At 46.9% G+C, this 13,739-nt stretch overlaps 1 protein-coding gene across 1 annotated transcript; it reads right to left on the minus strand.

The window, feature by feature from the left end:
* Positions 1 to 615: 615 nt before the first annotated feature.
* Positions 616 to 13,707, minus strand: LOC131285665 (protein flightless-1-like). Its single transcript, XM_058314523.1, has 4 exons — positions 12,913 to 13,707; positions 4,895 to 5,055; positions 876 to 1,754; positions 616 to 802 (listed from the first exon to the last, which is right to left on the minus strand). Exons 1-4 carry the CDS (start codon positions 13,705 to 13,707, stop codon positions 616 to 618), a joined length of 2,022 nt encoding a protein of 673 aa, XP_058170506.1.
* Positions 13,708 to 13,739: the final 32 nt, after the last annotated feature.

The raw sequence follows: 13,739 nt of genomic DNA on the forward strand, positions 1-13,739 counted from the left end.
TTACGAAAACAAAAGACTTTATGTCGAAAAGAAGTACAAATGTCGATAACAATCCTTTGGATATGCTAGGAAGATTGCAGTAAAATTTTAAAAAAGGTCGAAGCATGTCTTATTTATGAAGGTCACTCAATGTCGATTTGAACATGGCATAAACAATAATTTTGTAGATTTCAATAGAAAAAAAATGAACTAACATGATATGATTGTACTTTTTCTCATAATGATTTTTCAAATCGTCAAATTTCCCTGCCCTACCCACTAAAGTCAATTTTTTAGAGAATTGCTCTAAAGAAATGGCGGTATTCTCTAAATAGCAGAAGAGAAAAATAATTCAGATAGCTTAAAATGAAGAAAATAAATTGGGAATCGTTTTATCATTTTTGGACAAAAATACCGTTCGTTACAATGCGCAAAAGATACAATATTTTTGAAAAACAATACTATGAAATTCATTTTGTAGTATTCGCTTTTGCTTTGCTCGATAAATCCTGTGCAAGGATACTTGTAATCCAAGGAGAAATACAAATTCAACTAATTGTAAACATCTGTTTCGCTTGCTTCAGTCCTCCCGATTTCCGGAAGCGTTTGTCATTACGCTTCCTGAGGTGTAGCTCATCAACCCATCAAAATGCCTATCGCACCATCGAAGCGTGGCATGCATTTGCTTTCGGCGAAGCTGCTATGGAATGTGGGGAACTTACCGGTTCGCAGGATATTAGACGGCGCTTTCGAATTCCAGCAGCGGCGTAACGCTACTAGTGCTCCGTCGGCCCGTGCAGTAACTGCGGTGACGTCGGCCGGTCTAGAGTCATACGAAAACGATGTGTGGACGGGAGAGTGTTCGCTTCTGCTGATGTTGCTGCTGCTGCTGTTGCTGTTGGTTTTGGTGTTGTTGCTGATAGAAGTCGAGCGTTTCGTAGTGGTCGGTGGGGGCAGGAGGAGGACCGGTGCCTGTCGCCAGCTCCCGGCCGGTCGCCGCGACACTGCCGTACTTGAGGTCCTCCTTGACCGGCAGCGGTAACTCCCAGGGCGCCCGCAACGCTCGGTACTCGTTGACGAGTGACTGCTGCTGGGCGAGATAACGTTCCAGCTCGAGCCGGTCCACCTTCTGCGGGTGCGGCACGATCAGCTCGGTGACGCCCGCCTTACGCCGCGGGTCATCGTCGTCGGCGAGCAGCTGTTTGCGGCGCCTCGAAGCCCGCAACACGTACAGCACGCTCGCGCCCGTCGCCAGGACGAGCAGGACGCTGAGGACGGCACTGATGACGGTGACCAGGTGCGTCGGGCAGTCGATGTCGCTCTCGGTCATGGCCCGCAGCAGGTGCCTCGTCCTCCGCCCGTCCTCGTACCGGTCGCACCCGATCTCGTCCCGATCGATCCGTAGGCCCCGGGGCGCCGCCGGGAGCGGCTCACTCTCCGGCTCGGGGGGCTGGGCCGAGGTGATGAGAGCCGCGGCAGCCGCCGCCGCTGGCACGATCAACCGGAAGTCGGAGGACTCGTGCAGCCCGTAGCCGGTCGTAAGCCGCCAGAGCCACAGCAGCGAGCAGTTGCAGACGAGCGGGTTGCCGGCCAGCTCCAGGCGGTGCAACCGGTCGAGCGGGAAGTGGATCGCGTCCAGGCGGATCAGCGCGTTGCGGCGCATCGAAATCTCGACCAGGTTCGGGTTGCTGTGGAACAGCCGCAGCGGTAAGCTCGTAAATGATGGATTATCGTCCAGGGTGAGAATCCGCAGGTTCGTATTGTCCGCGAACGCCCTAGGGAGGGAAGAATAGAAAGGGAGCGGCGTAAGCTGGAGGTCGGTGCGGAGACAGGTGATTTATGCTTTTCCCGGACATCGCCGGCAACTGGCATAGGACTGGTGTCCCGAAAATGGGGTCATCGTGTACACGACCCGACACAAATGAAGATGTATGACGGTTCTGGTTTGGCGTTTCTACGCGAAACGATGGGGAAATCCATTTCGCGATGGCTTTATCAACTAAAAGGAATGTAATATTTTATGCCCAACTGAGGAATAGCGTCCATGTTGTATTTGCACAACTTTCCTTTCATTTGAAGAGTTTGAAGAAACTTCTAAATGATTGAGGTTCGACAGATGGAATTTCCATCAGACCAACAAACGGACAGTTAACTGTATTTTCATGTTCCTATTAGTGGAAAACATAGTTAGGTATGGTTATATGTGAGTCTAGTTGATTAAATCGTACCCAATCGTACAAGAACTGGATCTTCTGAATCGAAGAAAATATCTATCGATCACTACTTCTAATAGCTACAAGGAGTTTTGAGAAAAATTGGACTTGGATTTTCGTAAATTGATTGATTAGAATTCAGTGTTTTTCGCACTGTTTAGAGGGTAGGTCTTAATTTCAGACATTTGAAACAGATGTATTACAGTTACGGAGTCTTATTTAGCTGCTGGCTATGTAAAAAGACTACTTGAAAAAGAGATAAATGATTACATGAAAAAACTGTATCTATTTTGAAAACCGTTGCTCGTCCCGGTGGGGGTTAAAATCATCCGATTGCCTTTCATTAGCTACTCGGACATGTTCATCCGTTGTCTAGCCATCGCTGCTGCTGGCCACAGCTGGTACGAATTTTCCGCCCGGACTATCCGTCTGATTTTATCCGAACGTGTCACCGTTAAGCCTGACTGCATGAATACCAAAGAGGCGGAGGGCGATGGATCTGGCGAGACATCCGAATCAGTCTGCCCCAACGGCACCAATGCAATGTAATGCAGCTGGGCTCGAACAATGTGGGCAATTTTAACGCCTGAGGGTGGTAACAGACAGCGTACATGGGCAGAAGGATTAACCAAATACGAATCCGTGTTTTGGGCAAAGGCTTACAGGGAAAAACGTATCCATGCTTTGGGGGTAAAGTAAAGAAGGATCTCTCAAGGAAGTATTGCTTTGATAAATATTGATGTGATTGGATCTGAAACTGGAATGTTTTAAGAATGGGTTTTAGGAACAAGCGTAACCGAAAATTGGTCCTCCCATGCTTGTTAACACTAAAATACAAATAGCGGTCATTTTGACCCCGAGTTTAATATCTCAAGAACGACTGAATATTTATACAAAAAATAAGGCTTTTAATAAAATTCAAAACTACATCTAAAACAAAAATTTCAGATTATTCTGTTTTATCAGTTCCGCGAACCAACTTAACTATCACTAGAATGCTTTCTAGGGGTCATTTTGACCCCTATTTTTAAAACACTACAACTTCACAATTTTTGCAGATTTTTCAAGTCCGTAAATCGTTACTTTTTAGTTTATTTGTTGACTATTTTTTGTCGTTTTTGGTTTTTCGATGCATTTTTTCATCATTCCGCTAGCTCAGTGTAAAGTACAAATGGACGAAATTTGTTTTTTTTTTTCAGTTTTTATTTATTCCAAATCGGTAATGTAAATGCAGAAAAAAGCGTGCGCAGGAAAAGTTAGTATGTTGATATACTAACATACATATTTCTGCACTTACAAATGATTCTCGCGTACGGAATAACTGAACAAAACACGGAACGGAAACAACTTATGAAAAATTTCAAAATTCACATCTTTAAGTTCAATTACTGGTGTCATTTGTAATATTAAAAATATAAAATTGTATTTTAAAGGTGGCTTAATACATAAGCATTACAGTGCATTTTTTCTGAATTTACATGATACGAATTTACAAAATAGAAAAATCTTCAAAAATAGTGAAGTTATAGCATTTTAAAAATAGGGGTCAAAATTACCCCTAAAAAGCTTTCGGGCAAGAATCAAAAGCAAATGGACTGGAGTACAGTGTTGGTGGAATAAAAACATACCAAACCAGTGGCGAAGCACGAACGGAAGTGTTGCCGTCGCACAGAAGCGTCGATAAGGCTAGCCTTCAAAACGCCTTCAGTCTTCGTACGCTGTGTCGCTTGCGTTCAAGTACTCATTCGCCCCACAACCGTGGTCACGTCGAGACGTTGTACCGTAGTTGTGTTATCGCCATAGTTCTCCTGACAGTGCGCAGATCCCGCCGTAATTCCCTATTCGTGTCCAATTCAGCTCGTGGTGTGCGTGTGTGAGAATGTGCGTTCTTTCGGGGATGCCCCATTTTGGGCAGGCACAAGTGGTCGTTCGCGAGCGATAGATACGCCCTAGCTACCGCGGGCTGCGAGGCAACATTCACTCATCAATGTCACCGGGTGACAGCGGCAGATTAAAATCTTCTCCGTCGGCGTGGTCATGCCGTGCCGAGAAGCCGAAAAAAGGAACAGAGCTAGCGTATGCGTATGTCATCGTCCCCGTCTCGTCCTTATGGAGGCGACGTCTTTGTTCTTTTATACGGCGTGAAACACGGGAAGCAAGCGAACGTCGTGCCCTAGGAGGATCTCTGGAGGGAGTTGTAATTTAATGAAAGTGACTTTGTGAGGCTGTTCGGCGAAGGTAATTGCGTTGGGGGTGTCTACCGGTGTCGCGCCGTCACGAAAAGAGAACCACCCGGGAACCGCAGGCGATGGACTGGCCTGTATCGGGGAGGGAGGTGTTGCCGACGGGGGCTACGAGCACCAGCCGGAGGCTTTGCGGGAAAAACCCGGCTGTTGCGGTCATGATAATGTGACCCTAAAGCTCCCCTCGGGCCACTCGTACAACAATCGGACTCTGGCGTGGATAGGACTACCCATTGCCAGCTTTAGGCACGTTGACAAAGATCCTCCACCGGCTCAGGATCCTCATCGTGTGTATTTGTGGCATGGGGAATGTAATTAAAATTCAACCAGAACAAACGTTACATCTTCATTCGCCGCAATCGTTTCGAGCGCCAGGCAATGCCGCGACGAGCCCCGACCGGGTTGGGACTGTATCGACTCCTGGCGCGTAGTTCGGTGGAGAAGTTGGAAGGCACTTACCTCGCATCGATCCATGCCAACTGATCCAACCGGTCCAGATGGAGCTGCTGCAGCTGGAACAGGTTCAGAAACGCCACCGCCGGCAGATCCTCGAAGTAGTTTCCACTCAGTGATAAATATGTTAAATTACACAATTTTGATAATTGCAGTGTTGGCACAACCTGTGAATGAAAACCGGAGGTCAGATATTGAGGTCTGAGGCGGAGGCTGTGTCTAGAGGTCGGAAGGTGGGTAAGCGGGCGAGCAGTGAAAGCCATCGGAATAATGTGTGCACGCGTGTGTACGGATGTTCCCGGAATGTCCCCGGACCGAGTCGTGCGAGTGAAATCACTCATTCTATAAATTATTAATTAATTAAACATTCAGCCAGCGGGGACTCGTGCCGGGCGCGCCAGACGACGTGTGCCCGACATGCAGCATACGCAGCAGGTGCTGGTGGGGCGGTGGCCGGCGGATGGATGGCACAACATAACCACCGTCGATGCGCCACGATATGACTTTGGCCCGGTCACCGGTTTTGTAGTATTGTTTCTGTTTCGCACGACGCTGTTCCGTGGCCCATACCCGGCGCGCTGCACGGGGGGCCAGCATGTTTGGCCGGCACGATCCACGGTGCCGGTGCTTTATGTTCCGGCCATTCAAATTTGCAGTGCACTCCCGGGCGCTTTTCGAGGGTTCGATTCGCTCGCTTGCAACATCATCATCATCATCATCATCATTTTCATCATCCTCCCCGTCGGCGTCGTCATCGTCGTTGACGATCGGGCCGCACTCCAGAGCATGTATCCGGGGCCTTCCGGCCATTGACCGGGCCCGGTGCGGAGTAATTATTCGAGAATGATTTATGTAAATTGTATGAGTTTGCATATTTTATGTGCGAGTGCGAATGCCACGGCCGGACGCTTTGTTTAACGCACTTGGTGGATGGGAGAGGACGAAGGATGGGCGGGCGGGCAGGCAGAGCGGCGGATTAGCGACCCGCCCCGAAACTCTGCGGTATTGGTCGTAGTTTCGGGGCCACCGGAACACCGGATGGAGCCGGTGCGGATGAACGCGCTGACTTGCTGGCGATTTTAGCCCGCGTAAAGTATTCAATAGCCAGCGATAATGTGGCACATTTGATAGTGCACGAAAGGGAAGCATTTCATACGTGGTACCGGCACGGATTTAGGATGTTCGCTGTGCTTAATGGCTGCTCGTTCGATACAATGAAAGCAATTGCACAAAGTAGTAGCGCTTCGGGGAGATTATGGGGAGCCTTAGGAAGGTGTTATTTATTTAGGCTGCCATCGGACACGATGGTTTTTGTCTGGGGATGCGAAGAGCTCTTCCCTCTCAAAGTGCAATCTTTATTTTCGGTGAAGTGAATACAATCATGTCCACTGGAAAATTAGTTTTGGACTTAATTTTACTTTTCACCATTGAGTTGTATGATCTGGTAAGATGTTATATAAATTTAATTCAAATCTGCAAAGAATAAATTATATATCTTTATTTTTCACTTCTACTTTATTTCAAAAAGGAACAAAAAATATATAAATGTTTGTCATAACGACAGAGGTAATTTCTATTAAAAAATGAGTTTCCAAAGCGGTGAACTATTAGTTTCCTAAGCGGTTAGATCATTTCAAATTGAGAATCATACTTAGCTTTGCATGATAAGTATTACCTTTAAAAAAACTTAAGTTACAAAATTGTAAGTGTATTGCTCAGAAGAACTCAATTTAAAGTTTACTCCTATTATTCTTATAAAAAATTAGTTAAATTGTAACTATTGTAATTATTGCTACAATATTGTGGATTGAGAATCATTTTCAGGCTTTACTTAATAGGTATAACCTTCATAAAACTAATGTTACAAAATTGTAAGTGTATTTTTCAGAAGAACTCTATTTTAGCTAAAGTATTTTTTAGCTAAAGTCTATTTTATTTAAAAAAAGAACAAATATTATTTGATTGGTCGTTGAAACGAACTGCAGATAGAGCATCTTCCTGTAAAAAATTTGTTTCGAAAGAGTTGAACTATTGATGTCCCGCTGCGAATTTGGAATCATAAAAAATAAAAATTACAAAATTGGAATCCAATGTTTCAGAGGAACTGATGTTTTGATAAAATACAATTATTTTTTATTTGTTATTTATTCATTTATTTATTTATTTATTTATTTCATTATTTATTTATTTATTTATTTATTTATTTATTTATTTATTTACTTATTTATTTATTTATTTATTTATTTATTTATTTATTTATTTAAAAAATACAATTATATAAGCATTACAAGAATATTAACCATGATGAGAAAACGATTGCATGATTTTAGTGGTTCTTGATGACGTTCGAAAATGAACCTCAATATGAGCATGCTTTTTTTTTTTGTAAAATATAAACTATTTATTTTATAAATAGATAAGGTGTACAAACAAAACTTTCTTATACTCTATAATCACAAATACAGTGCACACTTAAGGACATTTACATCGATCGCAGCATCATTGTTTCCAATGATGTGGATGATGTAGTTTGCAAACAAACGAAGGACAACCTTCCGCTGCGCAATGCTTATATTCCCAAGCACTGGGAATCGGAGACACTCGAAGGACGACTGACACCCTGGAGCTTCATTCCTGATGCACTGCTGCAGCAGGTCCCAGGCGGCAATAACGCGAGTGCAGGAGGTGAACATGTGTTCCAGGGTGTCACACTCAACACAGAACATGCAGGAAGCCGAAGGCGTGCGTCCCATACGCATAAGCAGCTCTCCGTGCGGGATCTTGCCATTCGCAAGCAAATATAAGGTGGATCTTTGCTCCGCTGTTAGTTTGCTTCGGTGGATGTTGTTCCACACCTTTTTCCAGGTTGCCTTCGGATGGGACTGAATCTTGGCTGGGGGTAGTCTGTTCACTTGCAACCTGCGGAGGGCCTTGGTGGATAGCTGTGTTTTTACCGTACATGGAGTGTACGCCAGTTGCTGGACAACACTGCGAAGGCACGGATACGTAGACGGTATCAATGTAATATCTGGGGGGTTTCCCGCACACAAGATGTGTTGGGCTCCAAATGAGAGGCTCTGATGTTCTGCAACATAGCGGTTTGTGAGTAGGGCTGCTGTCATCACGGCTGGGATGTGTAGGTTTAAGCCACCACGGTCTCGTGGCAGGGCCAGCTGCTGGAGCGAGACACGTATACCCCCAGATCCGTTCCAGAGGAGAGACCCGATCAAACTTGTCACCTTGGCTATGTCCATTGCGCGAGGGCCACAGACTGACGCAACAAACCATAGCTTAGGGAGCAAGAATGAGTTGAGCAGCGTTACCTTTTGCAGCAGGTTTAGATCTCTCACCCTGTGCAGCCATACCAACTGACGAAAGTGATTGATAACAGTATCCCAATTGTGGCCCGCTGTTTCCCGGATACTGTTAGAGAACAGAATTCCAAGTAAACGGAGCCGTTCTACGGTGTGCAGCCATGGCAGGTTGATTCTGTTCTCGGTTGTCACCATTCCGATGTCCAGAGCCGTGGTTTTAAGGACGTTTAACTTCGCTCCAGAAGTGACTCCAAAGGCCTCAATTGCTGCTCTCACCCGCTCGATTGTGGAAGGGGAAGTACTCACCACGGAGACGTCGTCAGCATACGCGTTGATCAGGTCGTCCTGATCGCAGCATATATCTTCGAGTCTATTGATGAGGGGGTGAAGGTAGAGGATGAACAGGTGCATTGACAAGGGATCTCCTTGTCGCACGGAACGTTGGATGGGAAAGGCAGGTGATAGGGATCCATTTACAATGACACGGGACGAAGATTGCTCACCAATTTTCCTCAAAAGCCGCACTAGTGCGGGATTAAACCCTAACGAATCCATCGTTCCAAACAGGAAGCCCCTGTCAACACGGTCAAACGCCTGCGAGAGATCGAAAGAGACGAGTTTTGCACACTTCTTCTTCCGTTTGAGTTCGAATATTCTCTCCTTAACAGAGAGCACAGCTTGGAAGATATTGCAGGGTTTATTGCTACACTTCTGCGACGGTGAAATGATTTGCCACCTAGCAATAATCTTCTCGAGCCGCTGCTTCAGAATTCTGGAAAGCAGCTTGTAGTCAGTGTTAAGCAGAGAGATCGGACGGTACGAAGATAGTGTGCACCCATCTCCCCTTTTCCTCGCAAGCACTATGACCCCATCGACAAAGGCCGCCGGGAAACGACCGTTGAGAGCATCGTTGAGAATCAATATGATTTCTCTCCAAATTATCCCAAACGTTCGCTGATAAAATTCAATCGGAATTCCATCCGGCCCAGGAGACTTTCGGGGTTTCGATTTTTCAATTGCATGAAGGACATCACCGTAGGTGATCTCATCCATGCAATCGTTGTTGATTTCGCAATCTTCGGGGATTACACGATGACAGGCAAAAGTATCGTCAACGTTTGTTGTCTCGTCGGTGTATAACTCCCTGTAGTACGTATGTATATAGTCTGCCAGTTGTTTTGGAGAGTCCAAAACAACGTTGTTGTCACACGTAAGTCTGGTGATCACGGTGCGCTCCCGCCTTCGTTTCTCAAGCTGAAAGGTGGAGAGGTTTTCCCCACACACCCTTGTTTCGTTAATCCTTGTAAAGTCCTCGGAGAAACGCCTCTGAAGGAGTAGCATTTCTCCTTTTATACGGTTGATATTGACCAACTCGATCGGATTGGAAAGATACCGACCGTATGAGGACTCTAACTTCGCATAGAGAATGTTATGCTGCAAGCGGAACATGGAGTATTTTTCATTCGTTTTCCATCGGAAGAACGATTTTATTTTTGGTTTGGCGAAATGAATCCACCATTCCATCCAGGAGCCAAAGCTCCTTCGCTGTTTTGTCCAATAGTTCCACTTACATCTAAACTCCTCCATGTTTTCGGCTGTCAAGATATGTGGCCGAAGTTGCCAGTATCCATTTTGCCGCATGCGAGGTATGTTTGGAAGGCAGATGCGCACCGTGAGCGCCTTATGGTCCGAGAAAGACAATACGTGCATGTCTGTTGCACGCAGTTGATCCTTCATGTCCTTAGAGACGTAGCAGCGATCGATGCGAGAGCCCGAACCACGTGTGATGTGAGAGAACTCTACAAAGTTTCCTTTGAGAGCCTCCCAGCTGTCACACAACTGCATACTGTCAACAAAGTTTTGCAAAGTGAGACTCGTATTCCCCATACCCGTGGCGTCCTTGGACTTCAGCACGCAGTTGAAATCCCCTGCAAGGATGACCGGTCCCGGTGCATTCCGCAGGTAGTACGCCAACGAGCGGTTGAAAAAGAGTTCCCGCTCAGCTCTGTTTTGACTTCCCGAAGGAGCGTAAATGTTGCATAGCGTGGAAGAATTCTCAAGCCGGACGCAGATTAGTCGTGAGTCCAAGCTACGCTCGACGTGAGAAAATTTTAGGTTCACCCGCAAGGCGATCGCTGTACCTCTCCTTGTGTGGTCAATGTTTGTTACAACATTGTACCCAGGGAGCACTAAGTCTTTGACAGAAACTTCTTGTAGGAAGATTATGTCTGTGTCAAGAGTGCGTATGAAAGTTCGTAGTGCATCTAGTTTGGTGGAATTGGATATCGCATTGATGTTTATCGATGCGATCGTCACTGATGTCATCAACTCATCCATTTCCACCAAACTACTGTGCGTCCACTTCCATTACCCCAGTCGGTTTCGCTGCCGTGGCATTGGTCTTTTTGGGAGGACGACCTGGCTTACGCTTGATCGGTTCCTCCCCAGACTTGCACGACACGTCGCTGTCCGTCTGTTCGTCCGTCTTTCTCTTACCTGCCACTGTTTGCCAGGAAAGGGATGAAGGTGTAGCGGAAGGTGAAGGGACACGAGGGGCTTTGAACGTCGATGAGGCATCGGCGTCCACCTGAAGTCCGGCGTTGTCCATCTTGGTGCTGGTCGTAGCTGCCGGTACGGTCAACGCACTTGCCCGGATGAATGATGCTACTGCCGGGACGGTCCGTGTACTAGCCGCAACACTAGTGGCCTGCATCGGGATGATCGTTGCTGGTGCGCCTATTGTCAGGCTCGAAGCACCGGCCGGTGCGCTCGCCGCGACGGTCGATGTGCTCGCCGCGACGGTCGATGTGCTCGTCGGGACTGTCGGTGCGCGGACGGCCGGTGCGCTCTCCGGGACGGTCGATGCGGGCGCCGGGATGATCGGTGTGCTCGATGGGATGAGCATTGTGCTTGCCGGAACGGTCGGTGTGCTCACCGGATCGGTCGGTGCACGGACGGTTTGTGTGCTCGCCAGGGGGACTGTTGCTGGAGCATGGTTTTCGGTGCCATTCTGCACCGCTGAGGCATACGACAGCCTCTCGTTGACGCTCGTCTTCTGAGCCACCAGTTTCCTGCCTTGGGTGCAGGTCATCCCATGGTGTGCAGCAAGACGGCATGTTCGACACGTTTGCTGCTGTCCCCGGTATGTTACCAGCGTCTCTTCCCCTCCAATCGAGACGTATGACGGCACCGGCTTAGACAAGACCGCTGTGACGTAGCGGTATCCGTCAGGGATTCCGGCACACGGGTATGGCTTCGCCCATACTCCGGCTCGGATTGACCGGACTTCTCCGTAGCGAGCAAAGAAATCCGTAATGCATCTGTCCGTGATGTCCTCGGACAGGTCGTGGATTTTGATGACCACGGAATTGTCGACCATTGCGATCGGAATCGGGAATTTCTTCCCGTCGCATTCGAGAGAATGCTTGCCGTCGTTCTCCTCGACGGTTCTTAGAGCAAGGCTCTGGTCCTTCACTCGGATGTGAAGGAAGTGGGATGCCGGCTTCGTCCGGATTGAAACGATTGAAGAGCTGCTTAGACCCAGCTTGGTCATGGCGAGGGTTGTGGCCTCCATCAAGGACGGCCTTTTGGGGAGCTTCGAGAAATCCACCCGCAGGGTGCTTCTCGAAGCAGCCATGATGTGGCTTGCTTTTGCACTTTTTTTTTAACACTCTGTTTTGGTAAAAGTGCGTCCGATCGCAACGAGTCTCGGAGAGGAACTGAACTATTGTAATTATTGCTACAATATTGTGGGGGTCCGCGACAGCCGAGCGGTAGCGCCGGTTAGAAAATCGGCCCATGAGCGTCGGGGCTCGCCACTTCGACGGCGTGGGTTCGAATCCCAACCGAGACCGGACCCTCCCCTGTACGAGAGGACTGACTATCCACGTACAACAGGGAAACAAGTCACGTAAGCCCTTAACGGGCAGGCATGACCAAGAGGTCGTTACGCCAAGAAGAAAATTGTGGATTGAGAATCATTTTCAGGCTTTACTTAATAGGTATAACCTTCATAAAACTAATGTTACAAAATTGTAAGTGTATTTTTCAGAAGAACTCTATTTTAGCTAAAGTATTTTTTAGCTAAAGTCTATTTTAGTTAAAAAAAGAACAAATATTATTTGATTGGTCGTTGAAACGAACTGCAGATAGAGCATCTTCCTGTAAAAAATTTGTTTCGAAAGAGTTGAACTATTGATGTCCCGCTGCGAATTTGGAATCATTTTCCCGCTCTATAATGATTTGAACAAAAAATAAAAATTACAAAATTGGAATCCAATGTTTCAGAGGAACTGATGTTTTGATAAAATACAATTATTTTTTATTTATTCATTTATTTATTTATTTATTTATTTATTTCATTATTTATTTATTTATTTATTTATTTTTTTATTTAGTTATTTATTTAAAAAATACAATTATATAAGCATTACAAGAATATTAACCATGATGAGAAAACGATTGCATGATTTTAGTGGTTCTTGATGACGTTCGAAAATGAACCTCAATATGAGCATGCTTAAATAGACTTAACCACTTTTTACGATCGAACATGATGATCATGATGTTTAAACTATAATAAAAGAGTATTTGTGTCACTTCCCATTAGCATTGATGAACATTACGAAGTTTACTTGTAGGTTATGGCTTTCTCTGCTACGCATTTTAAAGTTGGTATGGTTAATTGAAATTTGTCGAATTTATACTTACAGTTAGATTATTGTCTACGATATCGAGCGCCCGCAGTCCATTGAGACCGTGAAATGCGCCGAAATCCAGCTCGTTTAGCACGTTTCCACCGAGCTTGAGGGTGCGTAGTTCGCGCAACCCGACGAAGCTATCGTTCGCCACGTACTTGAGCAGATTGACCGAAAGGTCAAGCAACTGTAGCCGGCCGAGATGCTCCAGGTTACGCTCGTACGGAACCTCGAGCAGCTGGTTGTTCTGGAACGACAGCACCTCGAGCGAGTAGAGATGTCGAAGAGTGCCCGGCTCGAGGCTGGTCAGTGCATTTCCGGACAGGTCCAGCTCGATGAGATTACGTAGATCGTGGAAGGCGGCCGCATTGACCGTCTCGATACGATTACGGCAGAGCTTGAGCACTTGGAGCCGCTTCAGCCCCCGGAAGGCATCCTTCGGGATGGTAGCGATAGCGTTCTCGCTCAGGTTGAGCGTCCGAAGGTTCGCCTGCGTGTCGAAGTTCCGCGAACCGAGCGCCTCGATCCGGTTCATCGACAGATCGAGCACCTCGAGTTTGTAGTAGAAAGTGAGCGTAAAGTGCACGTGCGTGATCTGATTCGCGGTGAGGTTGATGAACCGCACGTCCGGGTTGAGCTGGATCGGCACGACGTCCAGCCCAACCCCTATGCACCAGGTGCGCACGTTCGGGTCGCCCTCGCAGGTACATATCGAGGGGCAGAAGGTGTAGACTTGCTGCAGGAACACCAGCAGCACCAGTGTCGACGAGTAGATGATGATCCGACAGTTTGCCTTCGTCTGTACCATTGCGCAACCGGGCGGGTTCTGTTCTGTTGCGG

This window comes from Anopheles ziemanni, chromosome 3 (assembly GCF_943734765.1).
Source record: "Anopheles ziemanni chromosome 3, idAnoZiCoDA_A2_x.2, whole genome shotgun sequence".
Taxonomy (NCBI): Eukaryota; Metazoa; Arthropoda; class Insecta; order Diptera; family Culicidae; genus Anopheles; species Anopheles ziemanni.

Bases quoted from the DNA above. Each gene is read 5' to 3' on its own strand.
- LOC131285665 (XM_058314523.1), bottom strand. From the start codon at position 13,707: ATGGTACAGACGAAGGCAAACTGTCGGATCATCATCTACTCGTCGACA. The intron at 1,755-4,894 runs GTAAGTGCCTTC...TTCCCTCCCTAG, and splicing joins TTGGCATGGATCGATGCGAG to GGCGTTCGCGGACAATACGA. The intron at 803-875 runs GCAACAGCAGCA...GTATGACTCTAG, and splicing joins CAACAACACCAAAACCAACA to ACCGGCCGACGTCACCGCAG.